The sequence below is a fragment of the Anomaloglossus baeobatrachus genome, chromosome 1, assembly GCF_048569485.1.
Source record: "Anomaloglossus baeobatrachus isolate aAnoBae1 chromosome 1, aAnoBae1.hap1, whole genome shotgun sequence".
NCBI classification, from domain to species: Eukaryota; Metazoa; Chordata; class Amphibia; order Anura; family Aromobatidae; genus Anomaloglossus; species Anomaloglossus baeobatrachus.
In genome coordinates, this window is record NC_134353.1 from 949,419,795 (window position 1) to 949,443,142 (window position 23,348).

Below are 23,348 nucleotides of genomic sequence, written 5' to 3' on the forward strand. Positions count from 1 at the left end.
GCAAATTGAAGATGAAATGATTAGAGTTGACCGAGTGCCTAACTATTCGCACTTGCTATACTCGTAACGAGTACTGTCTAATACTCGTGTATTCGTTCCGAATAGTGTACGCAATGCAAGTTATTGGGGAATAACTCGCAAAGTAATGAGTAACCCGAATTCCGCACTATTCGCTACTCGCAAAAATAGTACAGCATTCAGGTTACTCGTTACTTTGTGAGTTTTTTCCCATTTACTTGCATTGTACGCTCTATTCGGAATGAATACGCGAGTATTAGGCTATGTGCGCACTTACCGGATTTTGCCGCAGATTTTTCGCGGATTTGCTGCATGTTTCGCTGCAGAAAATGTTCATAACATCTCTGCAGTGAATCACCAGCAAATCCTATGGAGAAAAAAAATCCTGTGCGCACTGGGCGGAATTTGACAGCTGCATGTTTTGCTGCGGGAATCCCGCAGCAAAAACAAGTGCATGTCACTTCTTTTCCGCACATCGCTGTAGGATTTCACTCCATTGACTCCAATGTTAATCGTGAAATCCCGCAGGGAATAACGCAGACAGCAAATTCTGTGCGGTTCACTGCGTTTTCCTGCGTTATTCCCTGCGGTATTTCGCGGTTTACCTCCGGTAATGTACATCGCTTGCTGCGGTTTTGCAGGGAAGTGATGTCATTACAGGAAGAGGAAGCCGTGCAGAGAGTAAACACACACAGATCACACACACATAGACATCACAGACACATAGAACACACATAGAAAGAAAACGGAAATATAGAAAACAAAGAACGTGGGCTCTGCTGCATATTTACCGTCCAGCCGAGTTAAGCACACAGCGGCGGCCCGGTATTCTCAGGCTGGGGAGGGAGAGGGGCAGGGTTAATGTCCCCCGCCTCACTCCCCCTCCCGCAGCCGAGAATATCAGCCGCAGCTGCCCCGGCACTGTCGCATGCAATATGCGGCAGCACCGGTGTGTCCTCGGCTCTTCCTGCCGCCGTGTAGCAGTGGCGGTCAGGGTAATACAACAAGGGGTTAATGGTGGTGGATCACCGCCATTAACTCCAGGCTTGATCATGGCAGCGTCTATGTGACAGCTGACATGATCAACCCGTAAGTAAAGTGAAGAAAACACAGACACCGAAAAATCCTTTATTTTAAATAAAACAAACAAGCCTTGTTCACCCTTTTATTAACCCCTCCTGCACCAAAGCTCCGGCGTAATCCACACAGCTCCGGCATAATCCACAGGGTCCTGCACTGCTGACATCCAGCCGCGACTGTCACAGACACAGCGCTGAATGAAAGCAGCAGACAGCAGAGGTAATTACCGGTCATTTCCCACGGCCGGTAATGTGAACTCACTGCCGACCGTGGGAAATGCAGCGATCTGTCATCTATCTATCTATCCCTCTGTCTATCTATCTATCTATCCCTCTGTCTATCTATCTATCTATCTATCCCTCTATCTATTCTTCTGTCTATCTAACTACTATCTCAGAATTAAATGACTTTTTTTTTTTTTTTTTTTCAATGTGCTTTATTGCATTGAATGCATAAAGCACATCCCAACCCGCACGCGGCAAAACCGCGGCAATACCGCGAATAATACCGCGGTGAAACCGCAGCAAACCGCGGCAAACCGCATGCAGTTTTCGGGTGCGGTTTGCCGCGGTTTTTTACCGCAGGTGCGGTAATCTTTGAGAGCATGCGGAATTTTCTCAAGAAAATTCCATTTCCCAGTGCGCACATGGCCTTAGACAGTATTCGTTACGACTATAGCGAGTACAAATAGTTAGGCACTCGCTCATCTCTAGAAATGATCTCTAAAAGGCATAAAATTAAAGATGACACATTTCCTTTACATTTTGGGTCCAAAAAAATACGTATATAATTTCATCTTTTGCATTTTAAAAATTACAAAAAGGAAAATGGGCCGATGCAAACATTTATGCTCTTTTGGAGATTTGTGTGCTTAGATAACTTTGACCAAGGTTTCAGACCTTACTTATCCTGTTTGGGTTATGGTTTGTTCACTATCATCATTAGGAAAGGCCGGTGATGAAAATTTCACAGCTTTATAACTCCCCAACCTCCTCTAACCTTGTGCCAAATAACAGCAGCCATGGGTTCTTCTAAACAGCTGCCTAGCACTTTGAAAATGAAAATGGTGAAGGCCCACAAAGCAGGAGAAGGCTATAAGAAGATATTTAAAGGTTTTCAAGTTGCCCTTTCCTCATTTCGAAATATAATTAAACAATGGCCATTACCAGTAAAAGTGTAGGTCAAGATAAGATCTGGAAGACCAAGAGAAAATTCTGTGAGAACTGCTGGTAGGATTGCTAAGGAGGCAGATCAGAGGCCCTGTCCGACTGCAAAAGACCTTCAGGAAGATTCAGCAGCCTCTGGAGGTGTGGTACATTGTTCAACTGTTCACAGACACCTGCACAAATATGGCCTTCATGGAAGAGTCATCAGAAGAAAAACTATCCTGTGTCCTCACGATAAAATTCAGCGTCAGAAGTCTGCATAAGAACAAGAAAAAAGGGCATAGAAATTAAGGAAGAGATCATCTCGACAACCATTAAGCATGGAAGGGAGCAATCGTACTTTGGGGTTGAATTGCAGCCAATGGCATGGGGAACATTTCACAGGTAGAGAGAAGAATGGAGTCAATGAAATTTTAACAATTTCTTGATGCACACATAACACCATCTGTAAAAAAAATAAATAAGAGGAGAAAAGAGGAGAATAGAGATCTTCTACAAATGGATAAATCCTAAACACACAAAAAATTCCACAATAGACCTCAAAAGGCACAAGCTGAAGGTTTTACATTGGCCTTCACTTTCCCCATGATCTGATCATCCTTGGAAATCTGTGGCTAGACCTCTGTGAGGTAAATCCGGAGATATGACGATAAATCATGATATTCAAGTTATGTCAGGAAGCCCTCTCCTGGTGTCACCCCCCCTTTCCTTCACACAACTCCTTCAATCAGAAAATTTACCACAGGGATAAACGGTTTGTTTAGCAGATAGGTGTCAAAGGAACTGGTCTGTGTTCCACTTACACCTCCAACAGCCATCTCCTCTGATATGGAGATTAGATGATGTGGGAACAATGGACACAGGATGACTCCCTGCCGTGACCCTGTGGTAGGGGCTGCTATCTAATTAGCAAGGCTATGGAAGTATCCAGACAGGACGACTCCAGTAAAATATGGTTCATATCTCGCAAGCCATATTTCCGATAAATATGGCAACCATAAAAATGGTGTTTGCGCATGCGGACGATGCTGGCACACCTTTTTTATGGAAGTGGGAGCTTGGGAAGTACCCCAGGCGTGATATCAGCCAATGGGGAACTAGTAGACAAGTCATGAGTCCTCTCGTTCTGTAGCTAAATTCATAACTGTCACAATGAGAGCGTTGGCGTCTGCCTACGACGCTCCCAGGCCAAGTTATGGCCATATCCCCTGTTGTGGATATTGTCCATAACTCCAGCCAGGGGTGGAGCAGTGCTCCCTCTGAGGTCACTAAGGTAGGAGGGGACCTGGATTTGCCCAGGTTGATAACCCTACTTCGGCCATTTTCCAGTGTTCTTTCGCTGGGGGTCACGTGTAGGAAACATCTGTGGGAAGGATCCTAGAAACCTGGTCTACAGCGCCCCCCTGTGGCCAGACGCACAAGGTAACTGCTGGAACTGTGTATGCCTGTTTGTAAACCATGCTTTATCTGTAACTGTACTCTGACATAACTGTATATTCTGTAGATTCCCTATTGTATATATTGTAGTTTCTAGTGTGCTTTAGGCTGATTAAATTATATAATTAATCTTGGGCTGTTCTGTTATCTCGATCTTGAATCCCACGTCTGTGTGTTCGGCTAATAGTTACCGTGAAGCGGTTGGTGGCAGCGAGTTTGTGCCAAGGATTATTGTGGGGAGGCCAGTGAGATTCGGGGAGATTTTATATATTCCGCCCGCGGAGGTCGGGGGAATATATACCCTACTCTCACCGGGGACCCTTCAATAATCGGCATAAGTAGTATAGCGGCCTCCTTGCTTATTGTCGGGCAATTCCATAATTGGCCTGACTATAAGAGGGGCGCTAGAGAGCGCATCGCGTGCTCTGTCTGTCGGTCGGGAGGTATAAAGGAGGGGTGACCCCCACTTGTTACCCCCCGATTGTGACGTACTGGTAGCCAGCGCGGGGGATTTCTGAGTGACCCCCCCGGTGGTTCGTGACATATTGGTGGCATAGCGGTGGGATCGAGATAATAGTGTGTGTGAGTGTGAGACCCATACTCCCAGACACTAAAGACTGCCTGCAGCAGCTGTGGCTGCTGGGGTCTTCAGACTAGCTCAACACTAGAGTGTCAGAGTGCAGATACTGTAAGGTGTGTGGGTGCATCAGGTGTCAGTTCTGTGTCAGTGACCAAAAGTCTGCAAGAATGGCTGATGGCACCAGGAGCAGAGCTATGCAACTGGCCAATGCTAAAGCAGGAGCCGAAGAGAGGGAGGACGGTGCTGTGGACAGTAATGAGGAGGTTGCCCACGAGTCCTCCAGGAGCTCGACGCCAGAAAACCGTTCTGCAGAGGACAGCGCACAACCTGGCAATTATGGACAAGATGAGGAGCAGCTCACCCAAGGGTCCTCAACGAGCCAGATGCCAGCCCTCCGCTCTGCAATGGACAGTGAATCACCAGGCTCCGCAGCGGGCCGCAGATCACCACGTGCCATTCCACCGAGCCTGGGAGGCTCGGATAGCCTTCTTCAAATGGCTATGGCCCTACTCCAGGCTGGAGACCGGGAGGGCTACAAGGAACTCCTGGCAGAGCGCAGGGCAGAGCGGCAGGCAGCGCGTGAAGAGCGAGAGCGAGAGCGACAGGCAGACCGTGACCACCAGCTGCATCTAGCCAAGCTCCAGCCCTCATCAGCCACATGTGACCTTCAAGACACCAAACTTCCAAAGGTCCGTGTTGAGGACTTCCCAGTGCTGGAGAAGGATGGAGACTTGGACTCTTTCCTGACTGCTTTTGAACGGACTTGCCTGCAGCACCATCTGGACAAGGATCAGTGGGCCAAATACCTGACCCCCCGTCTAAGGGGTAAGGCCCTGGATATCCTTGGGGACTTGCCTGCTGAGGCAGATCAGGGCTACGACACCATCAAGCGGGCCCTGATCCAACAGTACAACCTCACTCCGGAGTCCTACCGCAAGAAGTTCCGGACCCTGCAAAAGGGACCAAAGGACTCCTGGGCTGACCACCGGCGGGCACTTGCCCGAGCTGCCGACCACTGGACCCAAGGCCTGCAGCTTTCCACCGGACCGGAGATCCTGGACTTGTTCATCACGGAGCAACTCTTGTGGAACTGCCCTGAGGATCTCCGCCAGTTCATCCGAGACCAGAAGCCAAAGGGGTCCACGGCTACAGCTGCCCTTGCCGATGACTACACCAACAATCGGGCTCCTGAGGCCAGGAGAGCAGCCACCAGCAGCACCTGGAGAGGGGGTAAGATGAACTCTGCGACTGCCCCACCTGCCCCTAGACTGCAGGGGGTGTCCCCCTCAACTCCCCTCTCCAGGCCCGTGGCAGAACCAAGACGGTGCCATCAGTGCAACCTACCTGGACACTTCAAGGCCATGTGCCCTCAGCGTCCCAAGGCCCCGGCTCCGTCCCCGTCCCAAGGGCCGCCCAAGGTGTATTGTGTGGGTGGGGGTGGTGGTAGGTCCCTGGACAGCTTCCAACCTGTCACCGTCGGCCAGTCTGTGACCATAGGACTGCGAGACAGCGCCTCGGAGGTGACTCTGGTGCGGCCTGAGATGGTGTCCCCCCAAGACTTGATACCTGGAAAAACCCTCGCTGTCTCCGGGATTGGAGGCATTGACCCGGCGCTGCCTGTTGCTGGCATTTATGTGGACTGGGGCGCAGGGCGAGGGGTGAGAGAGGTGGGGGTAACTGATCGGATCCCTGCAAACGTGCTACTTGGGACAGATTTGGGGCAGATAACCTCCCAGTTTGGGCCCCCCCCAAGGGCTGAACCTTCAGCCAGTACTGACATGCCTCCGGACAATGTTAATGTGTTATCTATGAATGATGTAAGGGAGGAGGGAGTGAACTCTGATATTTCTGCTTGCATAGACACCATAGACACACACTCAGCTGCAGCTGTGACAGGGGAGGGGGTCAGAGAAAGGTGTGACAATGCCTCTACAAGTGATCAGCCAGTGAGCTGGGATCTGTTGCCCTCTGCAGGGATAAGCAGAGAGCAGGGTGTTGCAGGGGGAGAACCAGTGTGTGGGGTGGGGGCTACCACAGCAAATGTGGGGTCCCCAGAGATTTCACAGCGGGGTTCTGTTGCTGCAGGGGGGGAACAGGCAGGTGAGATTGGGGCCGGTCCAGGAGTGGAAGTGCACCCAGGTAAGATCTCGGTGCAGGGTTCCCCCACAACCGGGGTGTCAGGAAGCCAGGTAGGTCTGCCTGAACCGGCGACTTGGTCAGGAACGGAGGAGGAGCAGGCACGACCCACGGTCGCAGCGGCTGTGGCCGCTGTCACCCGCAGTGGGAGTGCTGGAACCCAAGGGGCCTCCCGGAGGTCCGATATCTCTTCCCCTTCTGACCAAGTGGCAGCCGAGTCAGGTGGAGGCCAGGACACAGGTCCCGGGGTACTGACCGAAGATGTGACAGTCTCGTCGATTCTGGCCACATCTAGTCAGGGGTTTCAGGCAGCGTTAGAAGCTGACGACAGCCTGAAAGCTCTTAAGGAGCAGGCGGCACAGCCTCCCTCGGACTCGGACCCGGAGCGAGTGGTCTGGGACCAAGGACGGTTGTACCGGGTCACGGTCCAGCAGGGTTCACCGGAGGCGTGGCCCAGGGACCGACAGTTGGTGGTACCCTATCCGTTCCGGACGGAGTTGTTGCGGATCGCACATGAGATTCCGATGGCCGGACACCTAGGGATCGCTAAGACCAAGGCCAGGTTAAACCAGCATTTCTACTGGCCAAAAATGGGGGCCGATGTGGCTGCCTACTGCCGTTCGTGTGAAACCTGTCAGAGAGTGGGGAAGGCGGGGCCACACCCCAAAGCCCCACTGGTATCTCTGCCAATCATCGATGAGCCTTTCAGGAGGGTGGCTGTGGATCTGGTCGGCCCGCTGGCCATCCCCAGCAGCTCCGGGAAACGCTTCATACTGACGGTAGTGGACTATGCCACCCGGTACCCAGAAGCAGTGGCCTTGTCGTCCATTCGGGCTGACAAGGTGGCCACCGCATTGCTGGAGATTTTCTCCCGAGTGGGTTTTCCCCAGGAAATGCTCACTGACCGGGGGACCCAATTCATGTCCCAGCTGATGGAGGCCCTCTGTAAGCAAGTCCAGGTGCGACATCTGGTGGCCAGCCCGTACCATCCACAGACTAATGGCCTGTGCGAGCGGTTTAATGGCACCTTAAAGCAGATGCTTAAGATGTTGGTCGACTCCCATGGGCGTGACTGGGAGCGGTATCTCCCACACCTGTTATTTGCTTACCGGGAGGTTCCACAGGCCTCCACAGGATTCTCACCGTTTGAGCTCCTGTACGGGCGACGTGTGCGGGGCCCCCTGGCTCTGGTGAAAGAGGCTTGGGAAGGGGATTTGGCCACCCCTGGAGTGTCGGTTATCGAGTATGTCATGCGCTTCCGGGACAAAATGCAGGCCTTGACGCAACTGGTACACGACAATATGGCTCAAGCCCAGGCCGATCAGAAGCGTTGGTACGACCAGAACGCTTGTGAGAGGACCTACCAAGTGGGTCAAAAGGTGTGGGTACTGGTCCCCGTACCACAGGACAAGCTTCAGGCAGCCTGGGAAGGCCCATACCTCGTGTACCAGCAGCTCAACCCTGTGACGTACCTGGTCACCCTGGACCCTGCCCGTGGAAGGCGGAAGCCCTTCCATGTGAACATGATGAAGGCACATCATGAGCGGGAGGCATGTGCGCTCCCCGTGTGCAACCTGCCCGAGGAGGGAGAAGCGGAAACCCTCTTGGATATGCTAGCCCAGGTTAGGGCAGGCGGATCCATTGAGGATGTGGAGGTTGGCCACCAGCTCTTGGAGGACCAACGGTCCCAGCTGTGGGCCACCCTACACCCCTTCCGGGGGTTGTTTACCAACCAGCCCGGAAGGACTGACTTGGCTGTCCATCACGTGGACACTGGGGATCATCCCCCGATCCGGCGTTCAGCATATCGGGTCTCCCTGGAGGTGCAGCAACACATGCGCCAGGAGATTGACGAGATGCTGAAGCTGGGGGTGATCCAGGCATCCAACAGCGCTTGGGCCTCGCCTGTAGTCCTCGTCCCTAAGAAGGACCGAACCACTCGGTTCTGCGTGGACTACAGGGGGCTCAATGCTGTCACGGTCGCCGATGCGTACCCAATGCCACGCATCGATGACCTGCTCGATCAGTTGGCCGGGGCTCAGTACCTGACCATCATGGATCTGAGCTGGGGATATTGGCAGATCCCCCTGACTCGCAAGGCCAGGGAACGCTCTGCCTTTATTACCCCATTTGGACTGTACGAGTCCACGGTGATGCCATTCGGGATGAGGAATGCCCCTGCCACTTTCCAGCGGATGGTCAACACCCTGCTCAAGGGACTTGAAGGGTACGTGGCCGCGTACCTGGATGACATTGCCGTCTTCAGTCCCACCTGGGAAGATCACCTAGAGCATCTAGCACAGGTGCTCAGGCGGGTCCACCATGCAGGTTTGACCATCAAGCCGGGAAAGTGTCAGCTGGCCATGAGCGAGGTCCAGTACCTCGGTCACCGGGTAGGCGGGAGAACACTGAAGCCCGAGCCTGAGAAAGTGGAGGCCATCGCATCCTGGCCCACCCCCAGGACCAAGAAGCAGGTGATGTCCTTCTTAGGGACCGCCGGGTACTATAGGAGGTTTGTTCCATGCTATAGTAGCCTGGCAAAGCCCTTGACGGACCTCACCAAGAAGAAGCTGCCCTCTGCAGTCGATTGGACAATGGACTGCGAGACAGCCTTCCGGGCCCTAAAGGACGCCCTGTCCAGCCCGCCCGTGCTACAGGCAGCCGACTTCACGCGGCCGTTTGTAGTACAGACCGACGCCAGTGACTTCGGCCTCGGTGCGGTGCTCAGCCAGGTGGACTCTGCGAGCCCAGAGCACCCAGTCTTGTACCTGAGCAGGAAGCTGTTACCAAGGGAAGTGGCCTATTCCACGATGGAAAAGGAGTGCCTGGCCATAGTGTGGGCCCTGCAGCGTCTGCAACCCTATCTATACGGGCGCCACTTCATCGTGGAGACGGACCACAATCCCCTCAGCTGGTTGCACACCGTCTCTGGGACGAATGGACGGTTGTTGCGATGGAGCCTTGCGCTCCAGCAATACAACTTCACCATTCGCCACAAAAGGGGCCGGGACCACGGTAACGCAGACGGGCTGTCCCGACAAGGAGAGGTCGCGGACGGGCGCACGGGGGAACACCGGAGTGTGCTGCCCCCTAGCGCCCTCAAAAGGGGGGAGGTGTGAGGTAAATCCGGAGATATGACGATAAATCATGATATTCAAGTTATGTCAGGAAGCCCTCTCCTGGTGTCACCCCCCCTTTCCTTCACACAACTCCTTCAATCAGAAAATTTACCACAGGGATAAACGGTTTGTTTAGCAGATAGGTGTCAAAGGAACTGGTCTGTGTTCCACTTACACCTCCAACAGCCATCTCCTCTGATATGGAGATTAGATGATGTGGGAACAATGGACACAGGATGACTCCCTGCCGTGACCCTGTGGTAGGGGCTGCTATCTAATTAGCAAGGCTATGGAAGTATCCAGACAGGACGACTCCAGTAAAATATGGTTCATATCTCGCAAGCCATATTTCCGATAAATATGGCAACCATAAAAATGGTGTTTGCGCATGCGGACGATGCTGGCACACCTTTTTTATGGAAGTGGGAGCTTGGGAAGTACCCCAGGCGTGATATCAGCCAATGGGGAACTAGTAGACAAGTCATGAGTCCTCTCGTTCTGTAGCTAAATTCATAACTGTCACAATGAGAGCGTTGGCGTCTGCCTACGACGCTCCCAGGCCAAGTTATGGCCATATCCCCTGTTGTGGATATTGTCCATAACTCCAGCCAGGGGTGGAGCAGTGCTCCCTCTGAGGTCACTAAGGTAGGAGGGGACCTGGATTTGCCCAGGTTGATAACCCTACTTCGGCCATTTTCCAGTGTTCTTTCGCTGGGGGTCACGTGTAGGAAACATCTGTGGGAAGGATCCTAGAAACCTGGTCTACAGCGCCCCCCTGTGGCCAGACGCACAAGGTAACTGCTGGAACTGTGTATGCCTGTTTGTAAACCATGCTTTATCTGTAACTGTACTCTGACATAACTGTATATTCTGTAGATTCCCTATTGTATATATTGTAGTTTCTAGTGTGCTTTAGGCTGATTAAATTATATAATTAATCTTGGGCTGTTCTGTTATCTCGATCTTGAATCCCACGTCTGTGTGTTCGGCTAATAGTTACCGTGAAGCGGTTGGTGGCAGCGAGTTTGTGCCAAGGATTATTGTGGGGAGGCCAGTGAGATTCGGGGAGATTTTATATATTCCGCCCGCGGAGGTCGGGGGAATATATACCCTACTCTCACCGGGGACCCTTCAATAATCGGCATAAGTAGTATAGCGGCCTCCTTGCTTATTGTCGGGCAATTCCATAATTGGCCTGACTATAAGAGGGGCGCTAGAGAGCGCATCGCGTGCTCTGTCTGTCGGTCGGGAGGTATAAAGGAGGGGTGACCCCCACCTGTTACCCCCCGATTGTGACGTACTGGTAGCCAGCGCGGGGGATTTCCGAGTGACCCCCCCCGGTGGTTCGTGACAACCTCAAAAGAGCAGAGCATGTAAGACAAGCCAGGAATCTCACAGAACTGGAAGACGTCTCCAAGGAAGAGCAGTGTATGCAAGTTGAGCCAGGAATCTCACAGAACTGGAAGATGAGACTGGAATCTCACAGAACTGGGAGACGTCTCCAAGATAAAGCAGTGCATGCATGATGGGTCAGGAATCTCACAGAACTGGAAGACGTCTCCAAGGAAGAGCAGTGCATGCAAGACAAGCCAGGAATCTCACAAAACCGGATGACGTCTCCAAGGAAAAGCAGTGCATGCAAGACGAGCCAGGAATCTCACAAAACTGGAAAATGTCTCCAAGGAAAAGCAGTGCATGCAAAACGAGCCAGGAATCATACAGAACTGGAAAATGTCTCCAAGGAAAAGCAGTGCATGCTAAACAAGCTAGGAATCTCACAGAACTGGAAGACGTCTGTCTGCAAGGAAGAGCAGTGCATGTAAGACGAGCTAAGAATCTCACAGAACTGGAAAATGTCTTCAAGAAAGAATGAATGAAAATCCCTCAAAAAAGAACTGAAAGACTCTTGGCTGCTACAAAAAGCGTTTACAAGCTGTGATACCTGCCAAAAGGAGGCACTACCAGGTACTAACCATGCAGGGTGACCAAACTTTTCCATTGGCCCAATCTCCTTTTCTGTTAATTTTAAAATTTAAACAATGAGGTTATTTGGTTTTTTTTGCCTAAAATACAAAGTTAATGTGTCATCTTTTAGTTTTATGCTTTTTACAGATCATTTCATCTTCAAGTTACTTAGTAATTTTGACCAGGGGTGTCCACACGTTTGCATGCAACTGTATATTGTATGAGCTTGTGGTATGTGATGTGTAGCTGTGGCACTTGGTGTTCTGTTTCCCCCTCCAGCTCCTCTTTGTGATTGTTATACATACAATTAGTCCCGACTTTTCACCTTTGATTTTATTGCATTTTTGCACATTGTCTTATTGTTATAATAAAACAAAGAACTTTACAACATCCCATCAAATGTTTCCCATTATTATCGCCAATTAATTTTTATATTTTCACTTTTTTTTAACAATGTCTCATCCTCTTTAGAATAAAGGATCCTCTGTTGATCTTTTCTAAATAGGAGATTTTTCCTGATTCACCCAACAATGATGAATAAGGTCAGAGAAAAGATGGCAGAGAGGATATTACACATCACCCTGGAGATAATCTTCCATCTTACTGGAGAGGTGAGAGGCTCTGATGTCATCACCTTACATCATTATCTATGGGGATAACAGAGGATATGACCGGGGAGGTGAGAGGTTCTGATGTCATCACATTACATCATTATCTATGGGAATAACAGAGGATATGACCAGGGAGGTGATGGACCCTGGAATTGTCTGTATTGATATTATTAATGTCTCCACACTCAGGATTACACAGTAGTGAAGACCTCTAGTCATCGCTGTCAGGCCCCTGTGTGTGAAGGACGGGGAGGATCCCTGAGCCCAATCCCGGGGCCTCCACCTCACCCCCGGATACATGAGGACATCAATGACCAGAAGATCCTAGAACTCACCAACAAGATGCTGGAGCTGCTGACTGGAGAGGTGACACTGCTGGGAATGCTGGGACATTATACAGGACGGCACTGGAGGATTCTGGGTGATGACGGTATCATTGTGTTGTCAGGTTCCTATAAGGTGTCAGGACGTCACCGTCTATTTCTCCATGGAGGAGTGGGAGTATCTAGAAGGACACAAGGAGCGGTACAAGGAGGTGATGATGGAGGAGACCCAGCCCCGCACATCACCAGGTAATAGACAGGACTGAATACACCCGGCCTATAATTATCTGTATGTAATAATGATGTCCGTCCTGTCTGTGTCTCCTGCAGGTCTCTCCAGTACGAGGACGACCCCAGAGAGATGTCCCGCTCCTCCTCCTCCACAGGATCCTCAGGTAGATGGAGATCTCCCCTATGAGGTGTAGACGGCTGTGACCTCCTTGTGTTCAGTCTTGTTTTCTCCTCCAGTATTAGATGTTTTATACTTGTGTAATGAGAGCGGTGGAGACGGCAGGATCACAGCTGACCACAGACCTCACATGTCCGGATCTTATCTCCATTATTCCCCGGGACTTTTACAATATTTTGTTTTGCAGCTTTTGGATCCGGATAAAGATCTGCACATTATTATTGTTCCAGAGAGAAATGTGAGGGGCGATCAGCGGAGTAACGAGGGGATTCCTACAGATCACCGCCCCGGTGAGTACAGACCACCCAATAACGCACACAAGTCACACATTCCTATTTTCCGCTTTTTGCTATGTCAGTTTCTCCAGCGGTATATTAACCCTTCATGTAAAATACACATGAAATGTGACTGAATCTGTGATCCCGGTGCAGGGGATAACACGAGATGTGCAGTTATGTTATAGAGGAGAAATACAGCTGGACATGAATTCTGCCGATGTGACCGAGGACGAGCTCCAGCTCTCTCCTATTATCCGCTGTCAGGGCTGATGAGGGGTTTCTCTAGTTTAGGGACTAATTATCCATTATCTCCTATTACACTCATGTCAGTGTGTGACTGATACAGAACATGGAGACATAAACCCAAATAACCGGAGCGGATGGAGATTACTGCTCTGAGGGTCGGTAATGCTGCTCACCAGGGAGGAGGAAGAGACAGAGATGGCAGAGTGTTATTATCACATAACAAATATCATGGTACATGAAAGACGAGTGTCACCTCTTATATATAACCCATTGTGTCCTGATAGGATGTCCGGGGTCCAGCAATTTAATCCTGATATTGGGGGGGGGGATTCTTGAGCGATTCTTCTACTGCTGTCATTTCATCAGTGAATGTTCAGGAGATGAGTTTAATAATAGGAAAAGGATAATGTATTTCTAGATTCTGATTTTCTTCTAGGAGAGAAAATGTTCAAATTTATTTTCTTTTTAATCACAAGATGCTGAAATGTAACAAACCTCTCCTTGGTTGTTCATTTCTGTTACTGACTTTTCCATTTTATAGAGGATTTATGGAAGGATGGGGCTGCAGAGCGGTATTCTGTAAGAATTGATTGTTCCTGCACTGGCTCGCCTCCTCTTTTTGCAGTGCCTGGATCATCCCGCTCTGCAGCCCCTTTCCTTCCATAATCCGCTCCCTGCCTTGGGTGGTCGGAGCCGGCAGTCAGTGCAGCGGCTTCTGGAGGATTTTCCTGGGCTGTTTCCAGTGTCGTACCTGCTAGAACAACTTGTGGGGTGAGCGCTGTAGACAATATTTTGGTTTCTGTGGTCGGTTGATTCACACATGGAGCGCTGTCCTTTTCTTTTTATAGAGTATTTAGATACTCAGTTTCATGGCAGCATAAAGTATAATTCCTCTTATGTCACCTTATATAAGGCAGCCATGGACACTGATTGTGGTGCCAGGTATGACATTTAAGATATAACTAATATTATTAATTATTTTTTTCTGTGATTTATGTTTAGAATTATAGTAGAGTTGTCTTACTAATAAGACCATCACTATCTGAGCAGCACAACGATACTGCAGTCAGGGCCCTGAGTTTACATGTGGAAATCAAGTTTTAATGTTATAGTGTTTAAAATTTACAAAATCTGTTTTATTCATTTGACAGAAGATTTTGGCATTATACAGAACAAATCTGAAGAGCAAATCATTATCCCAGAAAAACTCTCAGCCCTTCACACCCAAGATCCATCATCTGATGCTTCTAATCAATCTCCTGATTCACCGCAGAATGTTCAGCAAAATAAAAACAACATGTGCGCACTTCAACAACAAAGAACTCACACTGGGGAGAAGCTGTATTCATGTTCTGACTGTGGGAGATGTTTTATTTGGAAATCACAGCTTGATGAGCATCTAAAAACTCACACAGGGGAGAAGCCATTTTCATGTTCAGATTGTGAGAAATGTTTTATTAGGAGGTCACTGCTTGATGAGCATATAAGAACTCACACGGGGGAGAAGCCATTTTGTTGTTCTGAATGTGGGAAATGTTTTATTCGGAAAGCACATCTTGATGTACATCTAAAAACTCACACGGGGGTGAAGCCATTTTCATGTTCAGAATGTAGGAAGTGTTTTATTCAGAAATCACACCTTGATGTGCATCTAAGAACTCACACTGAGGAGAAACTATCTTGTTCAGAATGTGGGAAATGTTTCTTTCAGAAATCACTGCTTGATCTGCATATAAAAATTCACACGGGGGAGAAGCCATTTTCATGTTCAGATTGTGGGAAATCTTTTATTAGGAGATCACAGCTTGATGAGCATATAAAAACTCACAAGGGGGAGAAGCCATTTTCATGTTCAGAATGTGGGAAATGTTTTATTCGGAAAGCACACCTTGATCTGCATATAAAAATTCACACGGGAGAGAAGCCATTTTTATGTTCAGAATGTGGGAAATGTTTTATTCGAAAATCACAGCTAGATGTGCATCTAAGAACTCACACAGGAGAGAAGCCATTTTCATGTCCAGATTGTGGAAAATGTTTTCCTCAGAATTCACAGCTAAATGTGCATATAAACACTCACACGGGGGAGAAGCCATTTTCATGTTCAGATTGTGGGCAATGTTTTAATCAGAAAGCATATCTTCTTGAACATATAAGAAGTCACACAGGGGAGAAGCCATTTTCATGTTCAGATTGTGGGAAATGTTTTATTCGCAAATCACACCTTGAGGTGCATTTAAAGACCCACACAGGGGAGAAGCCATATTCATGTTCAGAATGTGGGAAATGTTTTATTCAGAAATCCAAGCTTGTTGGACATATAAAAGCTCACACGGGGGAGAAGCCATTTTCTTGTTCAGAATGTGGGAAATCTTTTGCTCACAAATTTGCTTTTATTAGACACATGAAAATTCACACAAGGTAAGACATTTTTATGTATAGAATGTGGGAAATGTAATAGCAGTAAATAAACTCTTACTGAACATCTAAAAATTCACATAGGAGAGAAGCCGTATTCATGTCCAGAAGGTGGGAAACGTTTTACTCAGAATTTAAATCTTGTCAGACATTAAAGAATTCACACAGTATGGGAGAAGCTATTTTTATGTTCTCCATGTGGAAAATATCAGCAAAAGTCACATCTGATTGCTTATTAAAAAACTCAGAAAAAAACATCCGAAACTTAAATCTTTTTAGACACTATAGGACTCGCACACAAGGAAGCAGACTTTTCTTCAATATGTTTTAGACAATTCAGCCAAAGGACGACATCTACGAGGAGTCTGTATGTTCTGCCCGTGTTTCCTCCCACACTCCAAATACTGATAGGGAATGGATATGGTGAGCCCCAATAGAGACAGTGGTGATAATCTCTGTAAAGCTGCAGAGCTAATGGGGTTAATATAAGTGAGTAAAATAAATTAATTGAGTTATATGCCTGAAGAATCCTCTTTCACAGCCAAAATGTATTGCATTGTATTAATTTTAATTATTTGTATTGAAATCTGGGATATTGAACCCCCTTTATCCCATTACTACATTGGAGGCAGAGAGTGCTATTACTGATCTGTTTTTCGAAGATTTTCCTGCAGCGCTCCAATCAGCCATTTTCCTAGAATGGCTTTCTGATTCACATGTATATACCACTCCCAGGTGAGTGCAAAATTCTTCACTCACCACTACAAGTATAGAACTACCTACTATGCTCAGCACCATTTTGTCTTTTTTTTCCCCCTTTTAACAGAGAAGTTTCCAGGGAAATTGGATTGTGAACCCCAATGGGGACAATGGTGATAATGTCTGTAAAGGAGTTAATTGTGCTATATACAGTGGTGTGAAAAAGTGTTTGCCCCTTCCTAATTTCTTATTTTTCTGCTTGCTTGTCACACTTAAATGTTTCAAATCAACAATCAAATTTAAGAAAAGGATAACACAAGTAATCACAAAATGCAGTTAATCTAATAATTGGATGGGCAGCGCTTAGCAGCACCAACTGCAATCAAGCATTTGTGATAACTGTCAATACAACGCTATTGGGGAGTCTGGCCTATTCATCACTGCAGAATTGTTGTAATTCAGCCATATTGGAGAGTTTCTGAGCATGAACTGCCTTTTTAAGGTCATGCCACAATGCAAGGTATTACATTTAACTTTTGGATCAATTGAAGGCCGCTCTGAAGGCCAAAAGGCATGGCAATCTATCCAAAGGAATCTTGTTCCTGCAAGACAACGCCCCCGCTCACACTGCACAAGTGACTACGGCAAAACTGGCAGTGCTGGGCTTCCAGCTGGTTGACCACCCACCTTATTCACCAAATCTAACTCCCTCTGACTATCATCTGTTTTCAAACCTGAAGAAACACCTCAAGGGGACCAAATTCCATACCATTTCTGATGCCATGACTGCTACGGATGCCTGGTTTGAGGCACAACCAAAATCCTTTTTGATAGGCTTACAGAACTTGGAATACCGATGTAAGAAGTGTGTTGACATCAGTGGAAAATATGTGGAATAAATGTAAAGTCTCATCATCCTATCTCGTTTATTTCTGGGTAAAGCCAAAGACTTATCAGCAGCCCCTCGTAAAACACCTGCAAGTTCACCTCTGACTGGCTTAGGAAAAACAAAATTAACCTTTTCCTATCCTGAGTCCCCACGGGTGGGGGGGTATTCAAAAAATTCCTTTATCCTCCTTAGTCCCTTGGCAGGGGACCTCAATAATTCATACGCATTTTACTGTCCTAAGTCCCTTCTAGCAGTCCACTGAGTGGAAAGTTCCTTTTCTAAGCATGGCAAGCAGGACTTCGCGCCTAGTGCTATTTTATATATTTATATAGGGGCAGAACAGGAAATTTTAATGGATGGGAAAAGGTTAAGACTTTGGAGTGGCCTAGTCAAAGTCCTTACCTTAATCCGAGTGATATGCTGTGCCTCCACTCTTTTGACTTCTCCTTGTTTTCAGGGTCATACAAATAAATCCAGGTCTCATCCATATTGACCAGTTGATCCAGGACGTTCTTATCAGTCCGGAAACACTGACAAATGGACCAGGAAGTTTTCACTAACACACTTCTCTGATCTGTTGTCAAACATTTGGGGACCCGTTTGCAGATAACTTTGTCTAAATGTTCATGGATAATGACACAAACACGTTCACAGGAAATCCCCATGATGTCTGCTATTGGTTTAGCTGAAATTCGTGGATTCTCCAGTATGAGGTTGTGCACAGCATCGATGATCTCCAGTACAACAACCACTCTCGGTCGCCCAGGACGTTCCTTATCATTGGTGATGAAGTGGCACATTTTACATTTGTTAACCCAGTTCTTTACTGTGGAATATGAAGGGCATTGATCCCCCAATGTCTGCGACATATCACCATGAATATGCTTCGTGGACTTTCCTTGCAGAAACGAGAATTTTATCCCTCCTCTGCTCTCAGTTGCTGTGAATATCGCATTAGCCTCTGCCATTTTGTTTTCCCACATACGTAGAACACTGTTGACATAGGTTTCAAACACAAAATTGTGAATACATTTTGAGGCTTTCATGTGATATAACATTCGTTACCATAGAAACAAAAAAGATCACAAAGACTTATCAGCAGCCCCTCGTTGATCTATGTCCTGCTGCATAACCCAAGTGCTCTTCAGCTTGAGGTCGCGAACAGCTAGCCGCACATTCTCCTTCAGGATTTTTTGGTAGACAACAAAATTTATGGTTCCATATTCCACATCAAGTCCTCAGGTCTTGAAGAAGCAAAACAGCTCCAGACCATCACACTACAGGTTTATTTGCATGTTGTCCTTTTGATGGTCTGATATTTCATCAGAACCTGCGGAGTTGAGACTGATCTGGTCGGCATATTGTGTATAAATATACGAGTTTGTGACAATTTGATAGCACACTTTATAATTTTTGAATATTATCATTAGGTTCACGTATTAGGAATAGTACATTGAGGTTGTGGTCTAAGGATGATGTTACCATTATTATCAAGATAAACAAAGGTTTGTAATAAAAAAAGCAGAGGGAGGCAGAGACCATCTCACACATTAGAGTGGTCGTCCACTACCCTGACTCAGTTACTGTTTTTACATAAATGCTGAAGAGCCTCTAAAGTTCCCCCTAAACCATGTTTGCCAGTTTCATGCTGTTTTATGCCTTTCTGGTTCTCTTCATGCCCCCGGCATCAGCTCTGCTGTCAGCCACCACCTCCTCTTCCAGATTCCTCTGCTCCCTTCTGACTGCATTTTTCATGAACCCTTGTGCTGGGCTACAGACCAGCAGTGACCACAGACCTGTTACTCTTCCTAAATCCTTATCACTTCACACCTAGCATCACTCACAGCATCAGCACAATTTCCTATACAGGACAGTGTTACAGGGGATAGAAGGAATGCACAAAGCACCAGAACAGCAGCCCTGGCAATAAAGATTATTCCCCCACTCCTTACTGAGTAATGGATTGATGGGGAGAGCGTTATGAATATCTTAATAATTAGAGATGAGCGAATCTGTTTGGTAAAGATTGGTCAATTTCAAATTTGGTATGAGCCTTAACATGTTCGATCGGGCTCGGTAACCCCGAGCACTTTTCCCAATAATCGGTAATGTTTCTTTTTCTTTGTTTTCTGCCCCCGAAACGTTTCCAAAAATGCTTTTGTCATAGCTTTGTTTTGCTTTTGTATAGGATTGTGGTGCTGTCTGATGTGGGGACCTGTCAAATCAATGGAGGAGTCGGGCATTCTGGAGCGGGAGAAGCCTTTTGGCGACCGGCGTCATTTTTTTCTTAACTTTATTTGTATGTTGCTGCAGTGAATCATGGCACAGCAAACATCCACAAGGTTCAGACAGGAGGGCTTCTGGGATTGGCTGCCTAAGTCACATGTCCATGTGCATATAAATTGTGGACATGATACGTCAGCGCCATTTTGTGAATGTGAAACGTTAGGGAAGGTGCTCCGACCGAAGCTTCTAGACAGTTAGCTTAGCTAGGGGTTTAATGCTAGTTAAATAGTTGAGATAGGAGAAGCATAGTTTAGAATAGGGACATGCAGTATAGGGACAGGTGTGTTTGTGTGCCTTTGTGTGTGTGTGTGTGTGTGTGTGTCTGTGCCACATATCCAAGAACAGAAAATTTTGCTGCACACTTCTTGGCTTTTGCTCTTTTAAAGATATTTTTTATTTTTTAGAGTCAATGCAGGTGCACAAATAAATCCGTGGAGAGGGTGCAAATTATTTACAGAAGATAATTGTGACAAATTAAATATGCAACCAATTTGACGTTTTGACCATAATATCAGGTCTTATTTGTGCCGCCCCTGTGCCAGCAGCTGGAGCTGCTCGGATCAGGGGCCTATGGTACGGCTCGAGGGGCTACCCGGACCCGGGGGTCTCGCGGACACTCCGAATAAAAAGGGGGACGTATTTGTACGGGATTGATTGTAGAATGTCTGTGACTGGTCTGTGTGGTGAGGTGGGACACCACCGCTGCTGTTGTGGGATACCCGGGGAGATGGAATGGCAGCCGGATGTTAACCTCTCCGTGGGTAGGGATGGTTGCCCCAGGGCCCAGTGTCTCTGTGCAGGGTTTGGCGATGGCAGGGGCTCGCACGCCCAGATGGATCAGGGGATAGTTGGGTACTCACTATTGAATGAATCACATGAGTCTTTTGGTAAACCAAGGTGCTGGTGGCCGTCCGCCGCGGCCGGTTGTACTCTGGTCCGCTCACCCGGGCTGGTGGTCGCTGTCCTTTCCTCTGCACTGTTTTTGTGTATTGTGGGCTGCCTGGTTTGGAACTCAGGAGTCCACTCCTGGCTTTTGTGTGCCTAAGGAGCCGTGTCCGCTGATGTGGGATCTATGGGCCCTGGCGGTTGCCCTATCCCTTTCTGTGGGTGGTTGTCTGCTTTTGGGACTTTGGTTGGAACAAGACCTGTAATCCTGCCCTCAATCAGTTAATTAGCTAGGCCACTGGTTTCAGTCCTGGCTTCAAGGTCCGAGTACCCCCTCTGTGCACGGTTTCCGGTCGGGTCTCCGGTGTCGGTACCGGTGGGCTCCAACCCTTCTCCGGTCCTCCTCGGATCTGCCGAGCCATCTTCCCGTCTCCTGCTGACGGAGACCACCGTCTGCCACCTAGCCAAGGCACCAGAGCTCCAACCCTGGCATCGTTCAACTTGAACGTCTCCTCTGCTGGAGCTACACCTAGCTCCAGCCCACAGTCCTCTCAACTTGAACTCTACGCAAAACTACTGTTTTTCCCACCCCGGCTGTCTAGACCTCTAGGTGGGCGTTCCCTAACCGCCTGGTCCTGCCCACTGGTGTGCCTGTCTTGCCCTAAGGGGGGTAACTAGGGTTTCAGGTCGGCTGTATGTTACCTAGGTGAGGGATGGTGTTCTGTGGGGGCCTATGTGTAACTACCTGGTTTTGCCAAGGCGTCACATTCCCCCTTGGTTTAATACAGACCGTCCGCGGGCTGTCCGACCACCAACATTTATTTAACAGGAACTGTAGAAAACACAATTACAATTATAATAATATATGTACATCGAAGTATATTCTCATTCTTCCCTTACGGGAGGCACTTTTCTTAAACGTTGCACATTTAAAACCGGGATGGGACGGACTGGGTCCTTCTCTCCTCACCCACCCAAAACAACCTAGCCATGATGCCACCTCTAAAACACAGGTTGGCACCCCTTGCCCAAGTCCAGGTGAGGTCCGAGTGTTGCCCGTACAGGCCGGGTAAAAAGTTCCTTACCCGGCAGTCTTTTTAAGGGCCCCACGTCCAGGGAACCCCTGACCCGGAGGGTAGTCACCGGTTTTGGTGGTAACTGGGCCTCGGCCGACTCTACCACAGGCCCTTCCTCCAATCAGCCTCTCCAGAGACTGCGGCAGGTGAGAAGGTTGGTCAGGGACTATTTACAAGGCCCAAAAGTTTTTGGGTTGGCTTTCCAGTCCAAAGCCACAGTCCATGAAGTGTAAACGGGACTTTAACTGTAAACGGTCCCAGCGGGAACTTGCATAACTGAGGTAGCCAGGAACCGCTACCTTAACATTCAATCAGGTGAAGATGGCGGAGAGGGGTGGGTGTGCAGCTGGGCGCCCATTTTCATTCACTTCTTCACATCAAGGGCAAACCACCCCTCTCTCCGCAGTGCCGGGTATACGAGACCAACTCTCCGGGCTCCAGGTCTCGGTCTGGGTGGCCCACGGGCAGATGAGAGGACACATCCCTCCGGGACACAAAGATCTCGGCCTCCAGGCCCGGCTCATATATGAAACCCCAGCCTCTCTGGGCGTTGAAGTGCCGGACCTGGCCTTGGTGTGTCGGGCCCCGCACCCGGAAAGTGGCATTTTGGAGATGGTCCTTTACCGTGTACGTCCGGGACAGTACCTCCGCCTTTCTCTTTTCCCGGGCCGCTATCTCCTTGTTCAGTTGGCGCCGCTGCCATTCCCAATACGGAGCACTTGCTTCATGCTCGGCTTCCACCTGCGCGGGGGCTGGGCCCAGTTGGAGTCCCTTCCTTTCTTGCCAGCTACGACCGGCACCACTGGCAATGGAGGGCCCCGCTGTGTCTTGGCCCACTCTGCTGCCCTGCAGGTGCATCCCCGCTGTGCCTCAGCCAAGGCCGGGAGCTTGGGAGCGGTCAGCGTGACTAGGGTTTGAGGTCGACTGTGTGTTTCCTAAGCGAGGGAAGGTGTTATGCAGAGGCTTATCTGTGACTACCTGGTTTTGCCAGGGCGTCACACTTACCCGCTCCTCCGAGGTCGTCTCCACTTCATGGGCCCGAACGGCTGCAGCCAGCTCCACCGTCTCTGCTGTCCATCGCCTTAATAGATCATTGGCCTGAGCCTGAGCTCTCTGGGCTTCCACCCAGTCAGCTGTTCCGGGCACAAATCTCTCCATGATGGGCTTGCCAGACTGCTCGGCCATCTTCCTCTGTCGGGATCCAGGAACAAGAAGGTGGCAGAGTCCTGACGTCTCTGCCCTTTATCTGCACGGGTCACATGCTGCAGATTCTTCACCCGCCCCCTCCCCCCCCTTGGTCTTTTGCAAGCACTCCCTCGCACGGCTGGTAAATTTCGCTTTACGACCTCGGGGTTTACCTTCCGGCCGTGTTCCCAGGGGGCGGGGCTTCAGCTTCGCGCCCTTTCTCGGGGGTGAAGACGCTGGGCTGTAGTTTTTTGCGCCCAAAAATGGCAGCAAAAATGGTGACTTCTGAAAATTATCAACGGATCACCGCTGACTGTTGTTACGCTCACCGAGGAGCGGCGAACGTCCGGAGGTGGACTCACTGGACCGTGCCCCGGACTCCCCTGAGAAGGCGACCATCAGCGAACCCCTATACAGGGACTGTGCGGTGCCTCCCCAGAAGACCTAGAAGCACGGCAGCCAGGAACCAGTGGTAGGAGTCTCTATACGGCCAGGCGTAGCTTGGGTACGACGTCCGCAGCAGGCAGAATACGGGTGTGGCA

The 23,348-nt window shown here is 48.9% G+C and overlaps 1 protein-coding gene across 1 annotated transcript in view; it reads left to right on the forward strand.

Moving 5' to 3' along the window:
- LOC142258724 (uncharacterized) overlaps positions 1 to 16,744 on the forward strand; it is a 52,117-nt gene extending 35,373 nt beyond the window's left edge. The window contains exons 11-16 of the mRNA XM_075331362.1: positions 12,007 to 12,112; positions 12,302 to 12,478; positions 12,561 to 12,684; positions 12,766 to 12,830; positions 13,032 to 13,134; positions 14,520 to 16,744. Coding sequence (XP_075187477.1) covers positions 12,007 to 12,112; positions 12,302 to 12,478; positions 12,561 to 12,684; positions 12,766 to 12,830; positions 13,032 to 13,134; positions 14,520 to 15,793 — 1,849 coding nt within the window. The 3' untranslated portion in view covers positions 15,794 to 16,744. The remainder of the gene's footprint in view (positions 1 to 12,006; positions 12,113 to 12,301; positions 12,479 to 12,560; positions 12,685 to 12,765; positions 12,831 to 13,031; positions 13,135 to 14,519) is intronic.
- The last annotated feature ends 6,604 nt before the right edge of the window (positions 16,745 to 23,348 follow it).